This window comes from Oryctolagus cuniculus, chromosome 5, assembly GCF_964237555.1.
Source record: "Oryctolagus cuniculus chromosome 5, mOryCun1.1, whole genome shotgun sequence".
Taxonomy (NCBI): Eukaryota; Metazoa; Chordata; class Mammalia; order Lagomorpha; family Leporidae; genus Oryctolagus; species Oryctolagus cuniculus.
In genome coordinates, this window is record NC_091436.1 from 108082549 (window position 1) to 108107520 (window position 24972).

The following is a 24972-nucleotide window of genomic DNA, read 5'->3' on the forward strand; positions in this document are numbered from 1 at the left end:
AGCTTACATTTTATACCAAAATTTCTTGTTTCATATGGTTCTTACACTATAATGAATGAGATTGTGTATTTTATACCTGCTAATTTATTCCATAAATAATTAATCTAACTAGCAGTAGGAAGAAATATGATAATATACACCTATTGTGTTTTTGATGATAGAAACCATTATCTATTTGTCTGCTTTCCCTGGCATTGCCACTGAGAAATGTAGGGTTTTACTTCTTTCCTTATAGTCTGGTTTTTTTTTTTTTTAAATTCATATCCAGTGCACCTATTTTAAAGTTTTGCTCTCTCTTAATTAAAAATAAATGAAACTAAGAAAAGAGTCAATGTTTAGAGAGACATAGGACCCATTGATGGATGCTCTCCATAGAGTTCAGGAGTACTGATGTACAGTGTAGAATATTTTGCATGTGGCACTTAATTTATTTTGGGTGTAAGGGCGTAAGGTGTCCTTGTATCATAGTGATGTTTCTGTATTATTGTGTGTAATTGTTTTCATGCCATTTGCACTGGCATTTCTCAAGTAAGATGAAGGTTATGTGCATATTCCCAGAGTTTGAAGATAAGGTTGAAAGGCATTCTAACTAAAGCCTAACGTATTTGAATCTGAAGGGAGAAAGATCAAATGTATTGTCACAGTATGTTACAGATAATGAGATGGGCTTAATAGTTTTCAGAAGACATTATGATTAATGACTTAAAATGAGGATGCAAATTTTGTGTTAAGTGGTATACGTGCTAATGAAAAAATGAATGATCAACATACAGATGGATCACTGATTTGTGCCATGCACAAGACTGTAGCTATTTTGGTTTGTATATATCAGCCCGTAGAGAAAGCAACAAATAAATGATAGGATGTAGAAATAATGTGTGTTGTTACATACATACACAAGAGGATATGGTTGTACAAAAAAAGTATGAAGCTCAATTTTATTTGCTTGCATTGGCTAAAGAAATAGTTCCAATAGGATAATAAGCCTGGATGACAAGTATGGTAAGTAAAATCAGATAGATATAGATATAGATATAGATATACATATACATATACATATTGCGCAAAGGAAAACAGGTAAGCAAGATTTTAAGTTTTTTTCAAGGAATAGGAATAAAAGGATATGTGTGCCTGTGGCTTTGTGTGCAAAACTAAAACCACCTTTTATGATACATATTTTTTAGAATTCAATATGTGTATATTACTGGACTTGGACCAACAGAGTTATTTTTGATGTGTTTTGTATTATCTTAAGGAACTTTTATCTTTTAAAGATAAGACATCCATATAAACCTATGGGTATAATACAGGGAAGAAAAGTGGCCTAAAATGTAAATAGTTAAGAAATGTAGCAATTCAGAGAATGAAGACATTATTTGCACTGTAGGATTGGAAAGGAATCAAAAAATAAGTGTCTTTTCTTGTTGGAAATTAGCTGAATATTTATGACTGGAGAAAACTTCCCCTAAATGGTATACATAGGATTTGGTAGTAAGAAAAACAAAAGTTTAACCATCTGTCAGCTTTCAAATAACAGTTGGGGAATTCTGAGTGTTCACCTTGGTAAGTCATTATTTTATAAATTCATCTATGCTACCAGTAACAATAGATGAGCTGAGAATAATGAACTTCTGAGATGTTTTTGTGCATTTGTTTAATTTTTAAAAATAATATATAAAAAGTACATATTTATTCTACATTTCTTTATGGTAAAAACATCCAAAATTCCTATCCTCTATATTTTATAAAGGAATATATGGCAAATTAGCATTATTTTCACCCTACTGTCAATAAAATCCAAGAATTTCTTAGCCCTCTGTAGTTATAATCAAGTGCTCATCAACCTTTCTCAATTCCTCCTTCTCCATTCCACTCCTCAGCCTCTTACAACCAGATTTATATTTTTAACTTCTATGAGATCACTTAATTTTAGAGACTACATACTGCTGAGATCATGTGATATTTGTATTTTTTTTTAATTGTTTGAATAGCAGAGATACATGGTGTAGAGTTTTTGTCCTTCCACTTGTTTACTCCACAGGTAGCTGCGACAGTGGGGGCTGGCTGATCCCAAGCCAGGGGCCAGACACTTCATCTGGGTCTCCCACATAGGTGAAGAGGCCCAAATATGTGGGTCATCTTCTGGTGCTTTCCCAGGTGTACTAGCAGGAAGTTGTATGGAAAGTGGAATAGCCAGGACTTGAACTGGCACACCCACATGGGATGCCAGCTCTACAGGCAACAGATTAACCTGCTGCACCACACTGTCAGCCAGTGATATTTGTCTTTTTGTCCTTCATTTTACTTAACATATTTTATTTGTATATAGGGATAGATCTCCATCAAGAGTCAGCCTCCAGGACTAGTGATCTCAGGGAAACCTTTAAGGTATTTCATTTCAATGAAGTGGGAATTTCAAAACCTCAATCAAGAGAATGCTATTGAAGCCGGCGCCGCGGCTCACTAGGCTAATCCTCCGCCTAGCGGCGCCGGCACACCGGGTTCTAGTCCCGGTCGGGGCGCCGGATTCTGTCCCGGTTGCCCCTCTTCCAGGCCAGCCCTCTGCTGTGGCCAGGGAGTGCAGTGGAGGATGGCCCAGGTGCTTGGGCCCTGTACCCCATGGGAGACCAGGAAAAGCACCTGGCTCCTGGCTCCTGCCATCGGATCAGCGCGGTGCGCCGGCCGCAGCACGCCGGCCGCGGCGGCCATTGGAGGGTGAACCAACGGCAAAGGAAGACCTTTCTCTCTGTCTCTCTCTCTCACTGTCCACTCTGCCTGTAAAAAAAAAAAAAAAAAAAAAAAAAAAAAAGAGAGAGAGAATGCTATTGAGAAAATGACTACAGAGATTGAGTTATATAAGTCACATTGATAATTTACACCATTAGTGATTTTGATAGTTATTTAAATGTTCTGATATAATGACTTAACACTAACTAGATACTCAATATTACATTGTGTGTTAACTTAGCTAAATAAAAAAGAACTTAAATTAAAAGAAATAGCATTTCCAACATGAACTGGGTCACAGTGAAGTATATAAAATTCAAACTATTTCTTCTTTTAAGATTCGATAACTGTAAGTCTAAGAAATATATCAGTAGCATGCAGGCACCTTTTTGATTAGTGTCCCCAAAGATAATTGTCATGTAATTGAACTTTATGATTGATTATTGTTGAAAAAGTCTCAACTCTTTAAATCTGGATTTGACTAACTCATGTCTTCTATGAAAAGGTAATTTGCTTATTGCCATAGGGGTTATTTTTTAGTCTAAAATTTTTGACATTTTTATCAGAATTTCTGTTAACTTCTTTATGTGAGAATAGAAGAGTATTCAGAATAAATTTATAAAAAGAGAGTTTGAATCTAATCTTTCATCTATCAATCCAAAAACACAAAAAGTTTTGTGTGTGTGTGTTTGTGTGCTATTGCGAAAATGAAAATGGGAAAATATTTTATATATCGTCATTGGAAATGTATTAGAAGAATATGACTGGGGCTGGCATTGTTATGCATGGGGTTGAGCTGGCACCGATAGCACCAGCATCCTAGGTGAGCACCAGTTCAAGCACAGCAGTCCCACTCCTGAGCTAACTCCCTGCTCATGCACCTAGAAAAGCAGCAGAGGGGGTCTAAATACGTGGCCTCTGCCACATGTGGGAGACCTTGATGAAGCTCCTAGTATCTGTCGTCAGCCTGTCCCAGTTCCAGTCATTGTGGCCATTTGGAAAGTGAACCAGCAGATGGAAGATCTCTTTCTGCCTTTCCCTTTCTTTCTGTAGCTCTGCCTTTCAAAGAAAGAAAAAAAATAATTTTTTAAACAAAATATATGATTTACATGCATTGTCCTGAGTAAGTTGTAAATAGGATTTCCTTTCAAATGTTTAATTACTTTCATTTAGTAATTTAAATTTGGGTCTCAATTTGTGGACCCATTGTACTCTATGGGGTTGTGTGATAAGTCACTATGAATTTTAGTAGAAACTAATTTATGAAGAGCTTGTCTTAAGTCTCCAGGTCAACATTTCTCAGCTAGGGCCAAAAGGACTACTTTGGCTGTTAAAAAGATAGATTACTGAGACTGCAAACATATTTCAAGTAATGAACACAATATGCTACATCATAGACATTTTTGAAGTCTGCACATTTTTCCATGAATGTGAACTAGTGATGTATTAAGAAAGATTAGAGATTATGAAGCAATCTGATATTAGGATGAGTCGAATCAAAAACGTTAAATACCAAGGTCAGTTATGTTCATATTGGGATGTGTGATAATAGTGAGATCTCAAGAAGGAAAACAGCATATGTGATATAGGAATTAGTGTGCTATGTGAAAACATAGGCAGATAAGTTTTGAAAAATACCCAGTGGTTTTATGTACTATGGATAAATAATTTTTAGTTTTTCCTAAGAAAGGCAATAAACTGATGATTTTCTAAACTGAATAATGGCCTAGTCTGACTTTCATTTTGAAAATAACTCTGGCACATATTCTGTACTGAGTAAATATGCTTTGAGATCTTGCCTCTAAAATGCTGTCTCTGATCTCTTGCCTTATATGCAATAATACCTGTTACTTCAGCATCCATCTGTAGTACTAACCTTGACTTTTCCCCTGAGCCGTGACGTCCATTGCCTTTATTATTGAATCTTCCTCTGGCAAGGCAAGCAAAAAAAATTTGATTCATTACACTCCTTAAGATCTTTATCCCTCCATTCATTAGTCACCTAAAAGTTGTCCCAGTAGACTGAAATTACATGGCAAAGCGATGAACTTGTGCTTTCTGAAGCAAATCCGCTGAAGCAAATACCCAAAGATCTGATAGCCAAATTCAACCAGGGAAGAGAAAATGACCTCCAATAAAATTGAGGCGTCACTACCAATTATCAGAAACCCAGGAAGAAGTGATTATCTCACATTTATGTCAGCCTCATATCATAAAATTTAAATAGGGCAGTGGCATTTGTACTTTGAGAAAAATTCCATAGATTCTCAAGGTTCTTAAACTGATAGTTTATAGTTTAAGATTTTATTTCTTTTTTCAAAGATTTATTTGTTAATTTAAAACACAGAATGACAGAGAGATGGGGTGGGGATGGCGAGTGGGAGGATGAGAGATAGGAAGATATGTTCCATCTGCTGATTCCCTCCCCAAATGGCTATAACGGCCAGGGCTGGGCCAGGCTGAAGCCAAGAGCCTGCAGCTCTATCTGGGCCTCCCACATGAGTAGCAGGGGTCCAAATATGTGGACAATCCTTCCCTGCTTTCCTAGGCATATTAACAAGGAGGAGGAGCAGAAGCAAAGCATTCAGAACTCAAATTGGTGCTCCCATAAGACATGTCAGCATCATAGGGAACAGCTTAACCCACTGTACCACAATGCTGGCCACATGGTTTTCTAATTTTTATCTTTATTTAATAAAGAGAACAATAACTGATGTGCATCAACAATTGACTAGAATACTAGAAAAGATTCTGAAAAGATTTTGTCTACCCACCGTTATATTCCCTGAAAGAAATCAATATATTTATCTCCACACATGAAGAGATATTTTGAACTCTTATTTCAATATATTGTGGACAACCTAGAATTTAAGTAAAACAGTAATACATTGCAGTATACCAAGTAAGACTCTTGGGAGTCATTCTAAAATGACAAGGAATTTGTGGCTATCCAGGCACTCCCCTACCCAAAAGAAACAAGAGAAATAATGCAGATTGGGAAATGAAGAATAAAGGAATGATAGTTTACGTATATTATTGAGAGCTTGTCTACCTTTTTGGTATATAGTTGGAACAGAGAAAACCAAAAAAAAATATATGCATTTATCTTTAGTACTACACAAAAGGCAAATTCATGCCATCTGTAGAGCGGTCTATATGCAGCCATTAACACAGAATCTTTGTACAGAAGATATGCACTGACTACACTTTCTTCTTTAGAAACCACTAAACCACTTCTTCAGAACCAGTTTGGGTGATCACTACATGATCCTGGGAGCCCTATCACCTATGTGAACTATACAAAGGGGATGCGTCTTTGGAAGCTGCATGTTTACATCACACAATTTTAGATCACAAAGATCATATGATGTTTTGTAAGGTTTTATCATATGAATTGTTGATATGCAGAAAAGTCGAGAAATCTGACAGATTCTGCCCTAGAATCCTGAGTGATTTGTACTCTGATGGGGTTTTTCAAAAAGTGTAGATGGCTGTTTGCATTTGGGCTGCAGCAGAGGTCTTTCAATGCTCAGAGATCGCCTGACTGCCACTATTGCCCTTTGCAATCCAATCTAGCATGTGTAAAGCACAGATAAATTTATGTGGGGTTATTTTCTTGGAATTAATGAGAAAGAAGAGGAGAGGAAAGAAAAGATAGAGAAAAAAAAAAAGAAAAGAAAAAGGAGGCTGGCTCTGTGGCTCACTAGGCTAATCATCCATCCACCTGCGGTGCCAGCACCCTGGGTTCTAGTTCCGGTCGTGGCGCCAGATTCTGTCCCGGTTGCTCCTCTTCCAGTCCAGCTCTCTGCTGTGGCCCGGGAGTGCAGTGGAGGATGGCCCGAGTCCTTGGGCCCTGCACCCGCATGGGAGACCAGGAGGAAGCACCTGGCTCCTGGCTTCGGATCAGCGTTGTACATGGGCCGCAGTGCTCCAGCTGTAGTGGCCATTGCGGGGTGAACCAACAGAAAAGGAAGACCTTTCTCTCTGTCTCTTTCTCTCTCTCTCTCTCTCTCTCTCACTATCCACTCTGCCTATCAAAATAGTACAGCCAGTTTGGAAAACGGGGTGGACTCCAGAAGCTAAAAATACAGCTACTACATGACCCAGCAATTCCATTACTGTATATACAGCCAGAGGAATTGAAACCCATGTGCACCTCCATGTTCACTGCAGTGTTTATTAAAAATAAATAAATAAAAAGGAAAACAGAGCAGACCTTTTTTCTGTGTGTATTTTCCCCATAAGTCCTCCCTAGTTTAAATAGATATAGTACTAGAGCCAGATGCAGTATTCTTAGCAGTATTAGAGGCCTGGAGGCACTATCTTGTGGGAGACTAGCATCTGTGAAATTAAATAGCCTGATTCTCTCACCAGGTGTAGCTCACTGTCAGTGGAAAGTCCACCCAACTTAAGAGGAACACGCTTGCATAGACCTCTGCTGGCTAAATAACCAGAAAAATTCACCCAGAGTTGTATTGTTGTTGATCGCCAATGCACAGGAGTTACCTGAAACATATTTAAATACAGTATATGAGATATGGCTAAATGTCTTTGTGCTTATTTAACTTTGCAATTCTTAAAATTTCAAAGAATTTACCAATTCCTGCTAGTCCATTTAAGTTCAGCAACATTAATCATTTTTTACAAGTCTTAATTTTATTTGAAAAACAGTGATACACAAATAGAATGAGATATTAAGAGAGGGGGAGAGAGAAAGAGAGAGAGAGAGAGAGAGAGAGAGAGAGAGAGAGAGAGAGAATGAATATCTTCTATCTGGCTTCAATGGCTAGGGCTAGATCATGCAGAAGCCAGGATCCTGGGACTCCATTCAAGTCTCCCCCATGAGTGGCAGGGGCCCAAGTACTAAGGCTGTCTCCCATTGTTTTCTCTGGTATTTTAGGAGGGAGTTGGACTGGAAGTGGTGTAGTTGGGACTTGAACCTGCACTCCAATATGGAATGCTAACATTATATGCGATGGCTTAACCTGCTGTGCCACAATGCCAATTCCTATATTGAGTCTTTTTAGATAAGGGATTTGAGAAAAGAGAGAAATTCTTTTTATGAAGTATAGAAGAAACAAAGGAAGAGCATAATATTGCTAATTATAATTCCTTTTCATTTGTTGTCCCTAGTGTCAAGACAGACTACTCACATGATTTCTACTCATGTATCTCAGAGTAAAAGTAATGGCTCATCTGAGTAAAGACGGGTGTCCCCTTACCAAAACACAGTTAGAGTAAGTCCTAGTGTTTCACAGCATAGTGAATTGACTGTAGTTCACAATAACATACTGTGTATGTTATATGCAAGTAGAAGGGATGAGGTTCAAACGCTCTAAACATTACATAATGACAGAGATGGAAATATTAATTACTGTATTTTCGTCAGTACACACTGTACCTATCTACTGAAATATCACACTATACTCATATTTATTTCAAATAGGGCTTATTTTATAAGCACCACTTCCTTGTTTTAGAAAAATCAAAATGGCAGACATACTACTTATGCCTAGAAATTTTCTTGGAATCTTTCTTAGTGTTTATAATTATTCATATCCTTAATTTATTCAGATTGATCTTGAATTATTTTCTCATTTTTATTTTTTTTAATTTTTAAATGTTTAATCCAGTGAGTTTCAGCTAATGATACCAAGTATTATGCTTTATAACAGGTGTTGATTATATTGTACACAGACCGAATCCAGCATGCACCACTTTTGCAAAGGTTTCATTGGAACAGAGCCATACCTGTTCTTTTGCATATTGTTTATGGGTGCTTTCACACTATGACAGCAGAGTTGAGTAGTTGCAACAGAAACTGTATGAACTGCAAAGCCTAAAATATTTTCCGTCTGGCTAAACTAAATAGGAAAAGTTTCCAAGTTCCTGATTTAGAACCTAGGGACATGTGGAAGAACTTGTGTTCTGATCACCTAACATGAAAATAAGCCCAGGCCGGCGTTGTGGCTCATTAGGCTAATCCTCCGCCTGCAGCGCCGGCACCCTGGGTTCTATTCCCCATTGAGGCACTGGTTCTGTCCCAGTTGCTCCTCTTCCAGTCCAGCTCTCTGCCATGACCTGGGAAGGCAGTGGAGGATGGCTCAAGTGCTTGGGCCCTGCACCCGCTTGGGAGACTAGGAGAAGCATCTGGCTCCTGGCTTCAGATTGGCGCAGCGCACCAGCCGTAGCAGCCATTTGGGGGGTGAACCAACAGAAAAGGAAGACCTTTCTCTCTCTCTCTCTCTTTCTCTCTCTCTCTCTCTCTCTCTCACTGTCTAACTCTGCCTGTCAAAAAAATAAAAAAAATAAATAAAAAGCCCAATAAATTAACCCTATCATACATGCCTAGCACATAATAAGAGGTAATATCAGTCTTTTTTTTTTTAACTTTTATTTAGTAAATATAAATTTCCAAAGTACAACTTTTGGATTATAGTGGCTTCCCCCCCACCATAACTTCCCTCCCACTTTCACCCCTCCCATCTGCCGCTCCCTCTCCCATTCCATTCACATCAAGATTCATTTTCAATTATCTTTATATACAGAAGATCGATTTAGTATATATTAAGTAAAGATTTCATAAGTTTGCACCCACACAGAAACACAAAGAATAAAAATACTGTTTCAGTACTAGTTATAGCATTACTTCACATTGGACAACACACTAAGGACAGATCCCAAATGAGAAGTAAGTACACAGTGACTCCTGTTGTTGACTTAACAATTTGACACTCTTGTTTATGGCGTCAGTAATCTCCCTAGGCTCTAGTCATGAGTTGCCAAGGCTATGGAAGCCTTTTGAGTTCACCAAATTTGATCTTATTCAGGCAAGGTCATAGTCAAATTGGAAGTTCTCTCCTCCCTTCAGAGAAAGGTACCTCCTTCTTTGATGGCTCCATTCTTTCTACTGGGATCTAACTTGCAGAGATCTTTCATTTAGGTCGTCTTTTTTTTCCTCATTTTTCTTAGATAATTACTTAGAATAAAATAGTCAGGATTACCGAGATAAATTGATGAAACATTATCTATTAAGAATTTACCTGATAAATGTTGTTATATGTTTCCCTTAAAGTTCTTATTAATTGTAGGAAACAGTATAGTAATCTTTTATCTATCTATGGCTTGTTTCAATCCAATAGTACTTAAATCGGTTTATTATGATAATTTTTTCACTAACTTTCTTCATGATCATTAATTGATTTTTTTTTTTTTTAGGATTTTATTTGTTTATTTGAGAGGTAATGTTACAGACAGTGAGAGGGAGAGACCGAGAGAAAGGTCTTCCTTCCGTTGGTTCACTCCCCAAGTGGCCGCAACAGCAGGAACTGATCAGATCTGAAGCCAGGAGCCAGGAGCCTCTTTCTGGTCTCCCATGCTGGTGCAGGGGCCCAAGCACTTGGGCCATCTTCTGCTGCTTTCCCAGGCCATAGCAGAGAGGTGGATTGGAAAAGGAGTAGCCTGTGCTAGAACCGGAGCCCATATGGGATGCTGGCACCACAGGCAGAGGATTAACATACTATGCCACGGTGCCAGCCCCCCATTAATTGATATTCAAGTGAATTTTTATTTCTATGAATATAATTTTTATCTAAAAACTTATATTCTTTGAACTTTCATATTTGTGTGGTTGATTTTCTTATAATCTAAAAGATCATTTGTGTTTCAAATATCAAATATTATTGGTTGAATATGTTTACATATTGCTTACTAAAATACTATATCTAATTTGCAGAGAAAATTTTTCAAGTATAATTTTGTATTCATTCAAGAAATGTGGCCGGCGCCGCGGCTCACTAGGCTAATCCTCTGCCTTGCGGCACTGGCACACCGGATTCTATCCCGGTTTCCCCTCTTCCAGGCCAGCTCTCTGCTGTGGCCAGGGAGTGCAGTGGAGGATGGCCCAAGTGCTTGGGCCCTGCACCCCATGGGAGACCAGGATAAGCATCTGGCTCCCGCCATCGGATCAGCGCGGTGCACCGGCAGCAGCTCGCTGGCCGCGGCGGCTACTGGAGGGTGAACCAACGGCAAAGGAAGACCTTTCTCTCTGTCTCTCTCTCTCACTGTCCACTCTGCCTGTCAAAAAATAATAATAAAAAAAATGCTAAGTGGTTATCAGCATTTCAGTAGTGTGCTGAATACATTACAGAATGGAATGGACATAAGCTCTTGCCAATAAATGTTTACAGTGTACTAGTAAAAGCACGTAAGGAAAGGTAATAGACAAAAATATAATTCAGTTCTACTTAGTATTTGAGAAGAAATGCAAAAATTATAATGAGAAAAAAATAATGTAGATGATAGGGAAAATCTAGCTAAGGAAACATGTAAGTTAGACCTGAGGAATGAGAAGAAATAATCTAAGGAGAGAATTAGGGTATGGCTGTGCTATCAGGGGTATCAATTTATGCCAGGGACAAGAAGAGAAAAAGCTCTTATCCCATATGGATTTGCAAAGAATGGGCAGTGTAAGTCGAGTAAGTATGGGGTAATCAAAGGAGCAGAAATGATTGTAGAAGTAAGCAGGGTCTGATGCTGTAAGAAGTCATAAATAATAGCAAGTATTTTGGATTTTATTCAAATGTAATAGCAATATATTAGGTTTTTTTTTTCAATAGGAAGTGAAGTGACCTTGCTGAGATATTGAAATTATACCTAAACTGGGAAGGGAGCGCTGCAAGGAGGGTGAAGTCAAGAGTGAAGAAACTGGTTTACAAAAACAAAGAAATCACCTAGGAAATTTCAATTCTGTATGAAAGATAATGATGGCTTCACATAGGGTTGTGGCAAAGCAAATTATGAGAAAAGGTAGATTTAAAATGTATTATGAAAGATGAATCAGCAAGACCTGACATTGAACACACATGTGAAAATGCAGAAAAAAGAATGATGGAGTACTTGAGCAGCAGAGTGATGGTAAGGTATTTCCTGAGATCGTTAGACACATATGGCAGAATGGAGGAGCTGAATCAGCAGTTCAATACTGAACATATTAAGCTTTTTGACTCAAGAAGTATATTACATAATGATGCTAAATAAGTACATATTTGTGTAAGAACATCTACAAAGAGATTTGACATAGTTATAAAATGTAGGATTAATCAATATATCTTTATAACTTTTGAATAGATACAAATAATTCTAGAGAAAATGTAAAAAAAAAGGAAAGAAATGAGTTTGAAGAAAAACCCGCGATAAATTTCAAATTAGAGTTCTGACACAGGAGAAGGAACCAAAGTGGAAACAGGAGTATGGGGAGAAGTAAGATGTAGGCGAGAAACCAAAAATTGTAAAGATAATAGTAGACTCTAATTGAATGTTGTTGAGAATTTGAGTAACATGAAGACCAGAAACTATACTTGGAATTTAGCAGCATGGTCATTTCTGAAAATTCACTAGTAGAGATCTAGTAACATGGTGAAAAGGAATCTGGATAGGAATGGTTTGATAAAAAAAAGTGGAATGTGTAGAGTATTTTATGAATAACTCCTTTTTAAATAGCTCTTTTATACAAATAAAACATCATCTTCAGCCTATTACATTTTCAGTCAATATCAATGAGTGCTTGTTATACTACACATGGTAGTAACAAATAATAGCCATAAAGTTTGAATTAAACAAAAATGAAAGATTTACTTAAAGAAAAGATATATTTTTGGAATTGCAATTTCCTTCATGTGTAATGAAGACATTGTGAAGAAATATCCAACTTTTCGGGGGTATTTTATACTGGTTTGTGTTCATTTCAGGTAGCAAAGAATATTATCACAAAATTCAAAGTGAGGCAGAATTTGGTGTATTAGTTAGGACACTGATAGGTGCTTTAAGAATAACTTTCACAATGTTACTAAATTAATATGATGTAAATTAATTTTTCATTCATATGAATTCCAAGTGAGTGTATCTGATTTCAGCTCCCCTCCTAAGATAAGAGATTCAAACACCTAACTACTTTCTTCTTGTGGCTGTACCATCTTTAAAATGAGTCTTCATAGGTCAGGTCATAGAAGAGGCTGGAGGTTCATACAGAGCAGATTTTGGGGCTGTAACTAAAATTGGCACACTTCATGACCATCCTTTTATTGCATTGTCTGGAACTAAGTTGCCTTGTTACATATAACCACAGAGTGACTTAGCCATGTAGTCCAAGAGGAAGAAGAAATATGTTTAGTAAACATGCAGTTAGACCTAACAGACAGAAAGATAGATAGATATAGATGAATAAAATATGTATATATATATTTATAATATATAGGCTTAGAATGGATGAGTAAAAAAGTAGGTCAGTTAAAATCTACTTGGAGGAACATTTCAGAACGAAATGTCATATAACAAATTCTTCCTTATTAGTAATTAAAGAATATAATGAGATGTTTGCTGTCAAACTTGAAATTGCAGCAGTAAATTTGGAAGTTTTCCAACATTTGATGGATATTGACTAGGCTCATATCATGCAACACAGCAGAGGGAAAGTATGACTTCCTGACTGATGGACTTAAATGTCTTAGATTAATGTCTTAAAAAATTCAGCGATAAAACAGTACACAGTATTGGAGAATGTAGTTACAGGAACAAATGTTGGAAGTGATAATATAAACTTGTCTTAGGATAGATAGCTTTTACCAATGAACATCAAGTAGTCTGGATCTATTAATAAAATCATTGCTATGGTGGTATCTAAACCCAATGTTGTCAAGCTTTTTAACCACCTATATATTCTCATTTAATGCACAGGAAAAGCTATGATGTGTGTGTGTGTGTGTGTGTGTGTATAGTCATATGATAAGGAGTGAAATTGTAGATCTTGGGATTTTTAAAGATTCCCTAATATTATAGTGGTGATTATTTAAAATACTTAATTATGGCCTGTGATTATAATTTGGAAGAAATATGCTGTCCAGAATTATGCAAGTATTTATGAGTTCTATGTTAGCTATGCTTTCATTCTAAGGTAGTAGAGTGGCATTCTGGTCTCTACAGGGCTTTCATGTATATTTTCATTAATCTTTGAGGTCTTTCACTGATTTGCTGCTTATCATTGAGTGAAAACAGATTAACAATTTTAAGGTCTTAAACTGGAGAATCATGTTCCATTTTCCTTGATATTTCTTCTATGACTTCTAGCTTCACTTTTTACTATTTTCTGAATTTTATATTTTTAAAGCAGTTATCTAACATAGGAATCCTCTTACTTTTATAAAAACTTTCAGTCATGAGTTGAAAGTGAATCCAAAAAATATACCTGAAACAAAATATATACCCAGAGCAAGACCTAAGTTTTATAGAATGTAGATGTAATCTTGGTCAAATATTACAGCAGTAAGGCAGAGATACATTTACATGGTATCTTTAGTGTTAGGAAATAGTCATGTGTTCATATTTTAGTCATTTTACAATTATATTTCATTAAGGATAAAAATGCTGTAAATAGTAAAACATTTTTAACTGTGCAATTAGGCGAAAATTTCTTTGTTCATTTGCTTTATTAAATTCATACACCCCAATTATCTTTCCTATGAGCTCAAAACAATTTCTTTACATGTAATTATTTCATAATATGACAAATGAAGGTATTTATGTTAAACTAAAATATATAAAGAACATTGGTTTTGTAAGCTAATCAAATTTAATACTTTGAAAAAATCTAAAGAAAGTGATTCTGCTGCAAGTATGGCATTTTCTATTAGCTTCTAACTATTACTTTTAGTGCAAAAAATTTTGTAATTTATTTTGTACCTCATATCCATATATCTTTATTTAATGTTATATGGTTCAAATTCATCATTAAAAATCCTTAAAATGAGTTAAAAGTAGTATTTTAACTGAAAAATAAGGCAACTAAGAATATGCATTCAATTACACATATCCCAGTCTTGAATGAATTAATTTTGAAATGTAAGATTTGCTGTATATATTTCATTTGTCCATAAATAGGTGATGATTTGAGCTATCTAATGTGACTATAAAGATACAAATGGTCTTCAAAAACTTTTGTCTCTGGAGCAAAGAAATTCTAGCTTAATTTAATTATGGTGATTGTCATTTTCAGACTTGTTCTATTGGGCTTCTTCATGATGATGAAATGAGCAGAGTCACCTGTTTACTTCCCATTTCTCAAAGAACAGATGTCACTTCTTCACAAACATATATAATACTCCCTTCTGAAACTTCGGTCAGTAGTTCTCCATCTGTAAGGGCTACAGCAATCTGGACCACAATGGATACTTATCCAGCTGATCAAGGTAAGTAGAAGCTAGTGAGACACAAAGAAGTTTAAGTTTGCAAAAGTTGTGAAAATATATTTTTATTTTCTAAATTGTGTTTTTAGAGGTATCAAGTTGTACTCTGATAAGAATATGAATATTCTTTAATAATATTCTATGTAGACTAGTGGGAAGATATTTATTAACAGACTTTATTCTGATGAGTAAATTCTGATAGAAAATTAGATCTTCATTCATGATTTTAACTAACTGTAAATCTAACTTAAAAGCACCTTGTACTGCTTTCCTCACTATGTCTTTATTTAATGTCCTCTGAACCATTATGTGTAAATTAACACTCTTACTAATTTATTTCTAAGCCACTCAGATTTAAAAAAATGGGTTTTCCTGTTCTGAGATATTTTGACATCTTGAAGCTGTTTGATTGTGTCTTATTATTCAATTCACTACATCAGGTGATGTCATATTATAAAAAGTAGATCATATGATAAATTCCAAATTCAGTCTTCATATAGTTAATGAAACTCAGGATAATCAGAATGAGAATTTTAGCCCATAACAAGAAATTCTTTAAGAAAAAAAAAAATCTTGGGGCCTGCATTGTGGCACAGTAGGTTAATCTTCTGCCTGCAGCGCCAGCATCTCATATAGGCGCCAGGTTCTAGTCCCGGCCGCTCCTCTTCCAATCCAGCTCTCTGCTGTGGCCTGAGAGAGCAGTGGAAGAGGGTTCAAGTCCTTAGGCCTCTGCACCCACATGGGAGACCAAGAAGAAAAACTCCTGGCTCCTGGCTTTGGATCGGCGCAGCTCTGGCCATTGCAGCCATTTGGGGAGTGAACCAACGGATGGAAGACCTTTTTCTCTGTTTCTCCTTCTCACTGTCTGTATTCTACCTCTCAAATAAATAAATACATATAACCTTTAAAAAAAAAGAAAAAATCTAAATAAAGTTGCTTAAGATTAAAAAAAAAAAAGAAAAAAAAAAGAAAAAATCTTAAAGATTATCAGATAAACAGAAAGGTAGCTCACTCTACTTTTTGTCTATAACTTCTATTCTTTTAAAGAACTAAAGTGAAATATAGTGTTATCTGACATAAATGACATTTTGCCTTTAATCAAAAATAATGTTTAGAGCGTTCTAATATGGTGGGTCAAATATTCATGGATTCTATCTGGGACAATAGATTGTAAATTTTTGTGTTTTATAATTCAAAGGAGTCGTTTGGTTGTGAATATGTAGACTCTCTGTAATGCCATTTATTCTGATTTTGGCTCTCCTTTGGGCTGTAAATAATGGAATACTGCATTTATGCAATTTATGTGAAGTCACTAAAGTTCCTCATATGTGTTCATTAGATGGTTGATCTGCAGAGCCATAAGTGTCGACATATAATATGTGGGACATGAAAGTAAAGCTTACTAAAGAATCAACCCAGGGTCAAAGTTGTTCATTTTTAATTTATTTTTCTGATTTTTTTTTTTGCCTCCTCCTTTCTTAATCTCCAAAAGAGACATTTTCAAACATGATGTTCCTCCAACCATTGGTTTGGCAGAATGAAGTATTGATATATCTTTTTAAACCTACTTACTTGGAGAATTGATTTCCTCTAAAGAACTTTCAGCAAAACAGTCTTTGTCTTTTCTTTCACAGCTGTTTCCTCTTCTGGATTTCTGAATTTTGGTGTTCATGAAGAAGCACAAACTGTCTGGAGCAAAACTTCTGTATCACAGCTGTCTATCCAAACTTCTGTAGCCATGCCAACATTCTTTTTCCCAGATAGAAGAAAGACACCACTTATGGGCTCCTCCTTACTGACAGATTTTACTTTTCCTACACAATCCTTTTTACTTGAGAGATATCAGACTGCTGCCTTATTTGCTACCACAATGAATTCAGTAATTAGTGACATTGCAGGGGCTGCTACTGAGTTAAACAGACACTCATTACTCTCCCGTGGATTCACGCTCTCAACTGCTTCTACAAGTGCACCTCCAGTTGTCTCTAGGGGAGCTGAAGAAGGTATTGAAAAATATTCAGCTGTTTCTTTAATTTCAAGAATACAGCACTGGAGATTACTGAGCTCCTCGATGTCTCCCATTCTTCCTGCTAAGATAATTATATCCAAACAGGTAGCCATCTTAAACTCATCAACTCTGCACCGATTCAGTACACAAGCCTCTCTTTCCAGTGAACATCATGCTATTACTGAAGCATCTAGCGACCGGAGACTCACAAACATCAACTCACAGGCTGCTGATTCTTTAAGTGAATTAAGCCAAACATGTGCAACTTGCTCTATGACTGAAATAAAATCCTCTTATGAATTCTCAGATCAAGTTTTGCATAGAAAACAGTCCCACTTTTATGAGACATTCTGGATGAACTCAGCAATATTAGCCAGCTGGTATGCACTAATGGGAACTCAAACTATCACTTCTGGGCATGCATTTTCTTCTCCTACCGAAATAACACCATCAGTGGCATTCACAGAACTGTCATCTTTATTTCCTTCTAAAAAGAGTGCAAAAGGAACAATTTTATCCTCATCCTTGGAAGAATCCATTACCCTATCAAGTAATTTGGATGTTAATTTATGTTTGTATAAGACATGTTTATCTATTGTCCCTTCACAAACTGTGTCTTCAGACTTTATGAATTCTGATCTGACTTCCCAACTAACTACTGATGATCTGTCACTATCAGAAAACATTTTAAAACTATTGAAAATAGGACAATATCCTGTAGCTGTGGCCCCCACTGGCATATTGAGTCAAGGAAATGTAAAGGACATAGAAGAAGGTGGAGTACCTCATACACACATCAAACATCACAGAAGCGATAATTCTCTGGATCTTGAATTAAGCTTACAAACTGATTCCGGTGTAACTTTGAAGATAAATACAGAAACTGTACATTCAAATGACTTCAAAAATCGTCTGCCACTGCCTACAGATTCGCTGTCTGATTTTGCACAAATATTCTCTAATGTTGCACTTTATACAATTTCAGCACCACAACTCCTTCCTGTACAGACCTCCTTCCCCACTTCTGTAAGTCAGCCATCTAGCCCATTTTACATGGATTATCCACCCTTCACATCTGATTTAAAAGAACAGGGCAGGACTGCTGTAGACTGGCCCAGATGGGAACTTCAGCCTAGTATGCAGGATCGGCAATCTCTTGCTGCAAGCCAGGGTCCTTCCATCACTAGACCTCTTACTTTGTCTTCACTGGAGTCCCTTACAGCACCTCAACAGCTGATTGTTTCTGGTGAGTTTCCCTGTTTCTATTCACTAAACTTTTAGAAATGAGTTTCTTTACTACAGAGAAGAAAGAGTCTGTCGTGGTCACCAGGTGCTCTAAACAGCCTCATTGTAATCAGGGCAGCAGCCAGTTCAATGGAGACGGAACCTGCTGTTGTACCTGACACAGATGGTTATTCTTTATGCACTGCCACAAAGGCTGCCAGATCAATACAGGAGTATGTTGGAGGTGGCTACACCGCTGGCAAGCAATCAGAAACTGAGCTAGTTCCATTCATTACAACAGATCTTTCAAAGTTTAGGGATAACTTTTATTATTCTCATTTCTTGAAATAGCTTCTTTGTCAGGTTGGGTACAATATAACCTAACCTTTCTAGCATTTTCTTCAGTGCTAGTATTTTTTAAATGGGAACTATGATGGACTCAAGGGAATTTTATTAGGTTTTCCTATCACATATGGTATAATTTATCATTTCTTAATATTTAAAACTGTAAATTTGAAATTGTCTTACAGTATTAAACAGAAAGCCTATTTTCTCTGATAATATTTCTACTTAAAAGCAGTTTTCAAGTCACTTATAGTACCTTCCTTTATAATTTCTATCAAACTTGTCAGGATGCAAAAAGAAAAAAAAGAATTATATTTAACCAAAAGAAAGAGCATTTTTTTCATTATTTAAATAAGTTCTATCTTACTGAATTGCAACTGTTACTTTTGTGGTAGTGAAGTTAATGATAAATTTATAGCTAATGAGAAATTTATAGTTTCAGTGAGAAATCTGTGTATGATTTTGCATATATATGTATGGTTGCATGTTTTCGCTTCAGAGGAAACACATTGTACACATCAACCTACAAAAGTGTTTAGGTATGTAACTTATGGATTACATTTAATAATAGGAAAGACCAAATTGTTATATCAAAATTTCTAATGTGATAGGAGTTTTCTTCAAAAGTTTCTAAAGATAACATAATATATTTAATTATATGTTGAAATGCAATATCCTCATGGTACTTTCATAAGGTGCTAGCTTGCGGTTTGACTGTTATGATTAAAATATAGTGCTTAATATTTCATATTCCACATACAAGATTGTTGGTATATGCAGGTGAGTTAAAACTTCTTTCAATAAATTTATCCCATAGTAAAGCCTAGAATACTATAGGGCGGGGGATGAGCATTTGGCCTAGGGGTTAAGATGCTTGTTGACAGTTAAGGGCCCAGTATTGTGGCATATTGGGTTAAGTCACTGCCTGTGATGCTGGCATCCCATATTGGTGCCAGTTCATGCCCTGGCTGCTTCATTTCCAAACTAGCTCCCTGCTAATGGCCTGATAAAAGCAGTGAAAGATGGGCCAAATGTTTGGGCTCCTGTCACACACATAGGATACCAGAAAGAAGCTTGCAGCTCCTGATTTCGGCCTGCTGCAGTCATCTCAGAAGTGAATCAGCAAATGGAAGATATTCTCTCTCTCTCTCTCTCTCTCCCTCTCCCCCTCCCCCTCCCCCTCCCCCTCTCCTTCTCTCTCCCACCTTTCTCTGTCTCTCTCCCTCTCTCTGTATCTCTGAACTTCAAGTAAATAAATAAATCTTTATTAAAGCTTTCACTTAAGATGCCACATACCATATCTGAGTGCTCTAGTTTAATACTTAACACCTGCCTCCAGTTTGTGAATTCAGTCCCTGTGAACCAGGCAGAAATGCTCATGTAATTGTGTTCATGCTACTCAGGTGGGAGACTTTGATTGTCTTCCCAGATACCAGCCTTGGCCTTGGCCACAACTGACCACTGTGGGCATTTGAGGAGTCAAACAAAAAAAAAAATTAAAAATTGTTTCTCTCTCTCTTTCTTTCCACCCCTTCCTTCTTCCCTCACTTCTCAGTTAACTAAAATTTTACAAAATATTCAGGACACATAGCCTCTATTACCAGAAAATCAAGCTTTAAGTTTGCCTGTTGTGAACATATCTCACTACTTCCATTTTTCCTATCCCCTCACTGCAGTTGTAAATGTTCTGATGATTTTGATCTTGTCCAAATATCTCCTTCCAGTTTTACTTACCTAATCATTTTGGACACAATACTCAGTCATTTACAAGATATTTGCCAACATTATCAAATATGTTCATTACTATGTTGGTCAGTGTCACATCAGGGAATATATAACACACTTAGTTCAAGTATCTCAAGAAAGGTTAATGGGAGCATTATTTACAAAGATTAGGGTGGAGTTTAAGTCAAATGTGGAGAGATTGTATGGTTGGAGAGGAATAGTAGGAACAAATCCCCATTACCATCACCTTGAGCCTTACAGTACACAGGGAAAATCTGGAATCAAACCTGAAGAGGAAAGGATCCAGGTTGCAGAAGCTAGAGGTTTTAGGAGTAGAACTTGGGCAATTGAAGGCAAACAAACGGAAGAAAACAGGCAATTCATACCTAACCTCACTCTCTCGTCTCCTGGCCTCTTGGTTCTTCCCACTGGCCAAAGCCATTCGGATGCTGGAGGATAGGATGAGATCTTTGAATTCACCTGCAGTGTTCAGAGGGCAGAATGAACAATGACAGAAAGATCTAGACAGGCAAATGTGATATATTCGACTTCCATAGTTATAAATTCCTAGAGGAAGTGAATTGATGTAAAGAAGACGCTGTGGCCTACAGTGAATAAAACATTGACTGTTCAGTTCCTTTCATTAAATGTTTTCCAGACCTAACCTTAAACATTTTCTTGGTATTTTGTCAATGTTTGGTCAAATAACTATCATGGGAACGTCTACCTATTTATATGTGTATGTATGTACGCCTGGTTCATTCTTCGATATTTTCTTCCAACCAAGTCATTCTATAAGCACAGTATATCACTGTTATATTTAAATCTTGTTATAATCAGCCTTAAATATAGATAGAATGAGAAATATTTCCAAGATAGTTTGGGTTTGGTATTATAATCTCACACTTTATTACTTATATAAGGACCTAGAAACATTTTAATTTAATTTCTTTGGAGAACTTAGTTATAAGAAATTATTCTTGATGAGTGAAGGAACTTTAAGGCTTTAACACTATAGTCATCCTTTGGAGTCTGTGAGGATTGGTTCCAGGACCCCGAGGGTAACTAAGTCGGCTAATGCTTAAAAGCTCTTACATAAAATGCCTTAACATTTGCATATAACCCACACAATTCTGATATGTACTTTAGATCCTCTCTACATTGCACAAAATTCCTAATACGTTGTAAATTCTATGTATATAGCGGTTATACTGTATTGTTTGGGGAATAATTACAAGGAAAACAGTCTATGCATTGCTATGAGAGGGTATTTGGATCAGGGAACTCTAGGTGTTTGTTTTTGTTCTTTCATTTCCTAATAACTGGTAAAAAGAAGTGAGTCATATTTTTGTAGGAAAGTAACACTAAACTGCTAAAGCAGATTCCTTTTCTCCCTCCTTAAACATTTGTTCCTGTGTTAAAAGAAGCCGGAGCAACTGATCCGATCTAGAAAACAGGTAAGAAAGGCAATTTAGATTTTATTTAGTGGAGCTGCCACTGTACTTCAGAGTCAGCCATCAGGCACTTCAAGGGGTACAGAAAACTGAAAGAAACGTGTTTCTAGCAGTGGCTCCATGGTGTCTCACTTCACTAATAACAGGGGGTTGTGTGGAATGTTGTAGTTTTTGCTTTTTTTTTTTTTTCTCAGTAGCCCAGTGCAAAGCAAGGAATCTACCCCAGCAAGACCACATGGAGTTGAGTTTTGCTACCCATTGTAGTTTCCTAGTATGGAAGTAACATGTAGGGAGGAAACATAACACACAAAGGTCTACTTTAGAAACATAAGGAAATTCCAGTTATATACTTGCTCCATATTTGATCAGAGTCATGGAAACGACTTAAAATTTTAGAATTGCAGACCACTGTACTAGGACCAACCTCATTTTTCCTCTGTATAAAGACATTAGGCCAGCCTTTTAAAATATCATTTCCAGCTATATGTATTATTGATTCCATCAAGTATTACAGTAGCACTGGATTACAAAAATAGTACTAAAATGGGCCGGCGCCACGGCTCAATAGACTAATTCTCCACCTAGTGGTGCCGGCACACCAGCCCGGTCGGGGCGATGGATTCTGTCCCGGTTGCCCCTCTTCCAGACCAGCTCTCTGCTGTGGCCCGGGAGTGCAGTGGAGGATGGCCCAAATGCTTGGGCCCTGCACCCGCATGGAAGACCAGGAGAAGCACCTGGCTCCTGGCTTCGGATTAGCGTAATGCACCGGCAGCAATGTGCTGGCCACGGTGGCCATTGGAATGTGAACCAACGGCAAAAGGAAGACCTTTCTCTCTGTCTCTCTCTCTCTCTCACTGTCACTCTGCCTGTCAAAGATAAAAAAAAAATAAAAAAAAAGTACTAAAATGAATGTTGTCTATGAGTTCCATTTATTTTCTTCTTAATAGTAACAAGATTATAATAAATAAATAAAAGGGGTATTTTGTCCAGGAATAAAGGATGAGTCAGGGTAAGGTTTTTAATAGCAATTTACCAAATCACTAAACTTTGACACTGAATTATAGTTTATTAGGAATACTTATTTTTCTCTATTTTTATTATAATTTATTTGGACTGTGTAAAATTAACTGTATTTACTACAGATCCAATATGTTGCTGTTTTTACTGGGTCAAACTGTGCCTGTGGAAACCCAGAACACGTGAGTAGTGAAATCAAATGTAAGATCCTGACATGTTTTTTCTGTATTTCTCCCAGTATCTTCCTCACAAATTAATGCTTTCTGTTTTCTTTGTTGTGTAGCCTATGGTATTCAAGAGCATTCATTATTTTTATTTACACTTAAATGAGTAGTATATTATTGACACTCTATATAAAATATTGTAGAATGAACATGATGATTTAATAATATAAACTTTTTCTCATTAGTGTTATACTTCTTTAGTTTCAAAATCCTTTAACTTTCATTGCTGAATACTCATCCCAATAGTATGCGACTTTGAAGAAATTAATACCATAAGCTAAGGATTGGCAAACTATAGCCCACAGGCCAAATCTGGCCAAACACCTGTTGAGTTTTACTAGAATGTAGCTATATCCATTTGTTTACATATTGTCTATTGCTAATTTTTTGCTATGACAGTAAAGTTGAATAGTTACAACAGAGACCCTATGGTTAGCAAAGCCTAAAATACTTACCATCTCATTCTTTCCAGAAAAAAAAAAAAAAAAAAAAAAAAAAAAAAAAAAAAAAAAGATCTTCCACCTTGTGGTACAGCTAAACATGTGGACTTTTATGAGTCTCAATTTCATAGATTTTACTGTCTTGGCTGATGTGTCCATATCAGCCATAAATAATAAGTTCAGACTTCAGACCTAATTAACACTGTTGTACATGTCCCATTGCCCTTGTCTTCTGAACCACCCTACAGAGATCTTGCATAAACATAGAAAAAATGGTGTAGACACGTTTTTCTAATTTTTATGAAGCCCTCATGTGTGTTTCCCCAGCTGGTCTCAGAGATATGTGACCATTGCAGCCACACTGAAACTTGTGCTCAGAAGGATCCCACACTTGACAAAGCCATGCTGGGTAGGGTTCATGCTAATTTAAAATTTTAATTTCTGTTATGCAGAATAATATTAAATAGTAAATAAAGTATCATGAAAATTGAGAGAAAAGTCATTATGAAAAGGAAAATGGTTCCTATTACAGAACATTTAGTTGTAATTGTTCCTGCATTTTTAAACACAGCCCTCCGTTTTTCTTCTGCTCTCAGTTCAGCAATAACGTCTGTGGCCCTGTCCATGGTTCTGCTGTTCTATATTTCTCCTTCCCCATCTGCTAATCCAGCTTCCTGCATCGACTCCCCACCAGCTCAGCTCTGAAATGGGGAATACTTTTTTGGTTGGTTCTTAAACTTTACCCTACTCATTCTTTTCTTAAATTATTTTATTTAAAAACGATTAATACTTAACGTTTGTACACATTATGGGGCACAGTTCAGTGTTTCACACATAAACATCAACATCCTTTTCGTTCCCTCCTTTCTACATAGCAATTACTCTTTCCTCAGTTGTCATTTTCTGTTTCAATATTTGTCTTTGGAGATAGAGCACCTACATTCATGCCTTCAAATATGGTTATAAATATAGATTCTCTATATTTTGACTAATCAATATTTTGTTTTACCTATTAGTCTCAAGCGTAAACTTAAATAAAATTCCCAAATTAAGGTGAAATTAGTCTCTCCCTAACTTCCATCCCTCTTGCTACTCATCCTTTCTTTTCCCCTGATTGATCTCTCAGGTGAAATTTATGTCTGTATAAATTTATCAGCCTCGGGCTGAACTATTTTTTAATTAAGGGTGCCATAAATTCTGTCTACAACATACTTACATCCAGCCTTTGTGTCAGCGTTTATTACTCTAGTTAGGCTTTTATCTTTTCATTCGGACTAATGCGGTGTTCTCCAAAATGAGTTAACTACCTCTAGGTTCTATTCTGTCTTATATCCCCCACATTATTATAGGGTTTTTTTTTTTAAACATGATTTCTTCATTCCTCTTCTTCAAAAGATACAGTAGTTCTATTTGCTTTAAGAGAACGTTTACTAATTCCAAATAGAATACACAACCTTAATTGTACAATCTGAAATCATCCCTGCCCTATTTTAGACTGAAAACTACTTAATTCTGTCATTCAGCTGCACATACCCTGCACTTTAGTTTTCATAGATGCCACCTCATAAA

General features: G+C 36.5%; 1 protein-coding gene across 1 annotated transcript in view; it reads left to right on the forward strand.

Moving 5' to 3' along the window:
- The window catches only part of EYS (eyes shut homolog), a 1404981-nt gene that overhangs the window by 475100 nt on the left and 904909 nt on the right, over positions 1-24972 (forward strand). The window contains exons 14-15 of the mRNA XM_070074646.1: positions 14777-14969; positions 16601-18220. Of these exons, the coding sequence (XP_069930747.1) occupies positions 14777-14969; positions 16601-18220 (1813 nt within the window). The remainder of the gene's footprint in view (positions 1-14776; positions 14970-16600; positions 18221-24972) is intronic.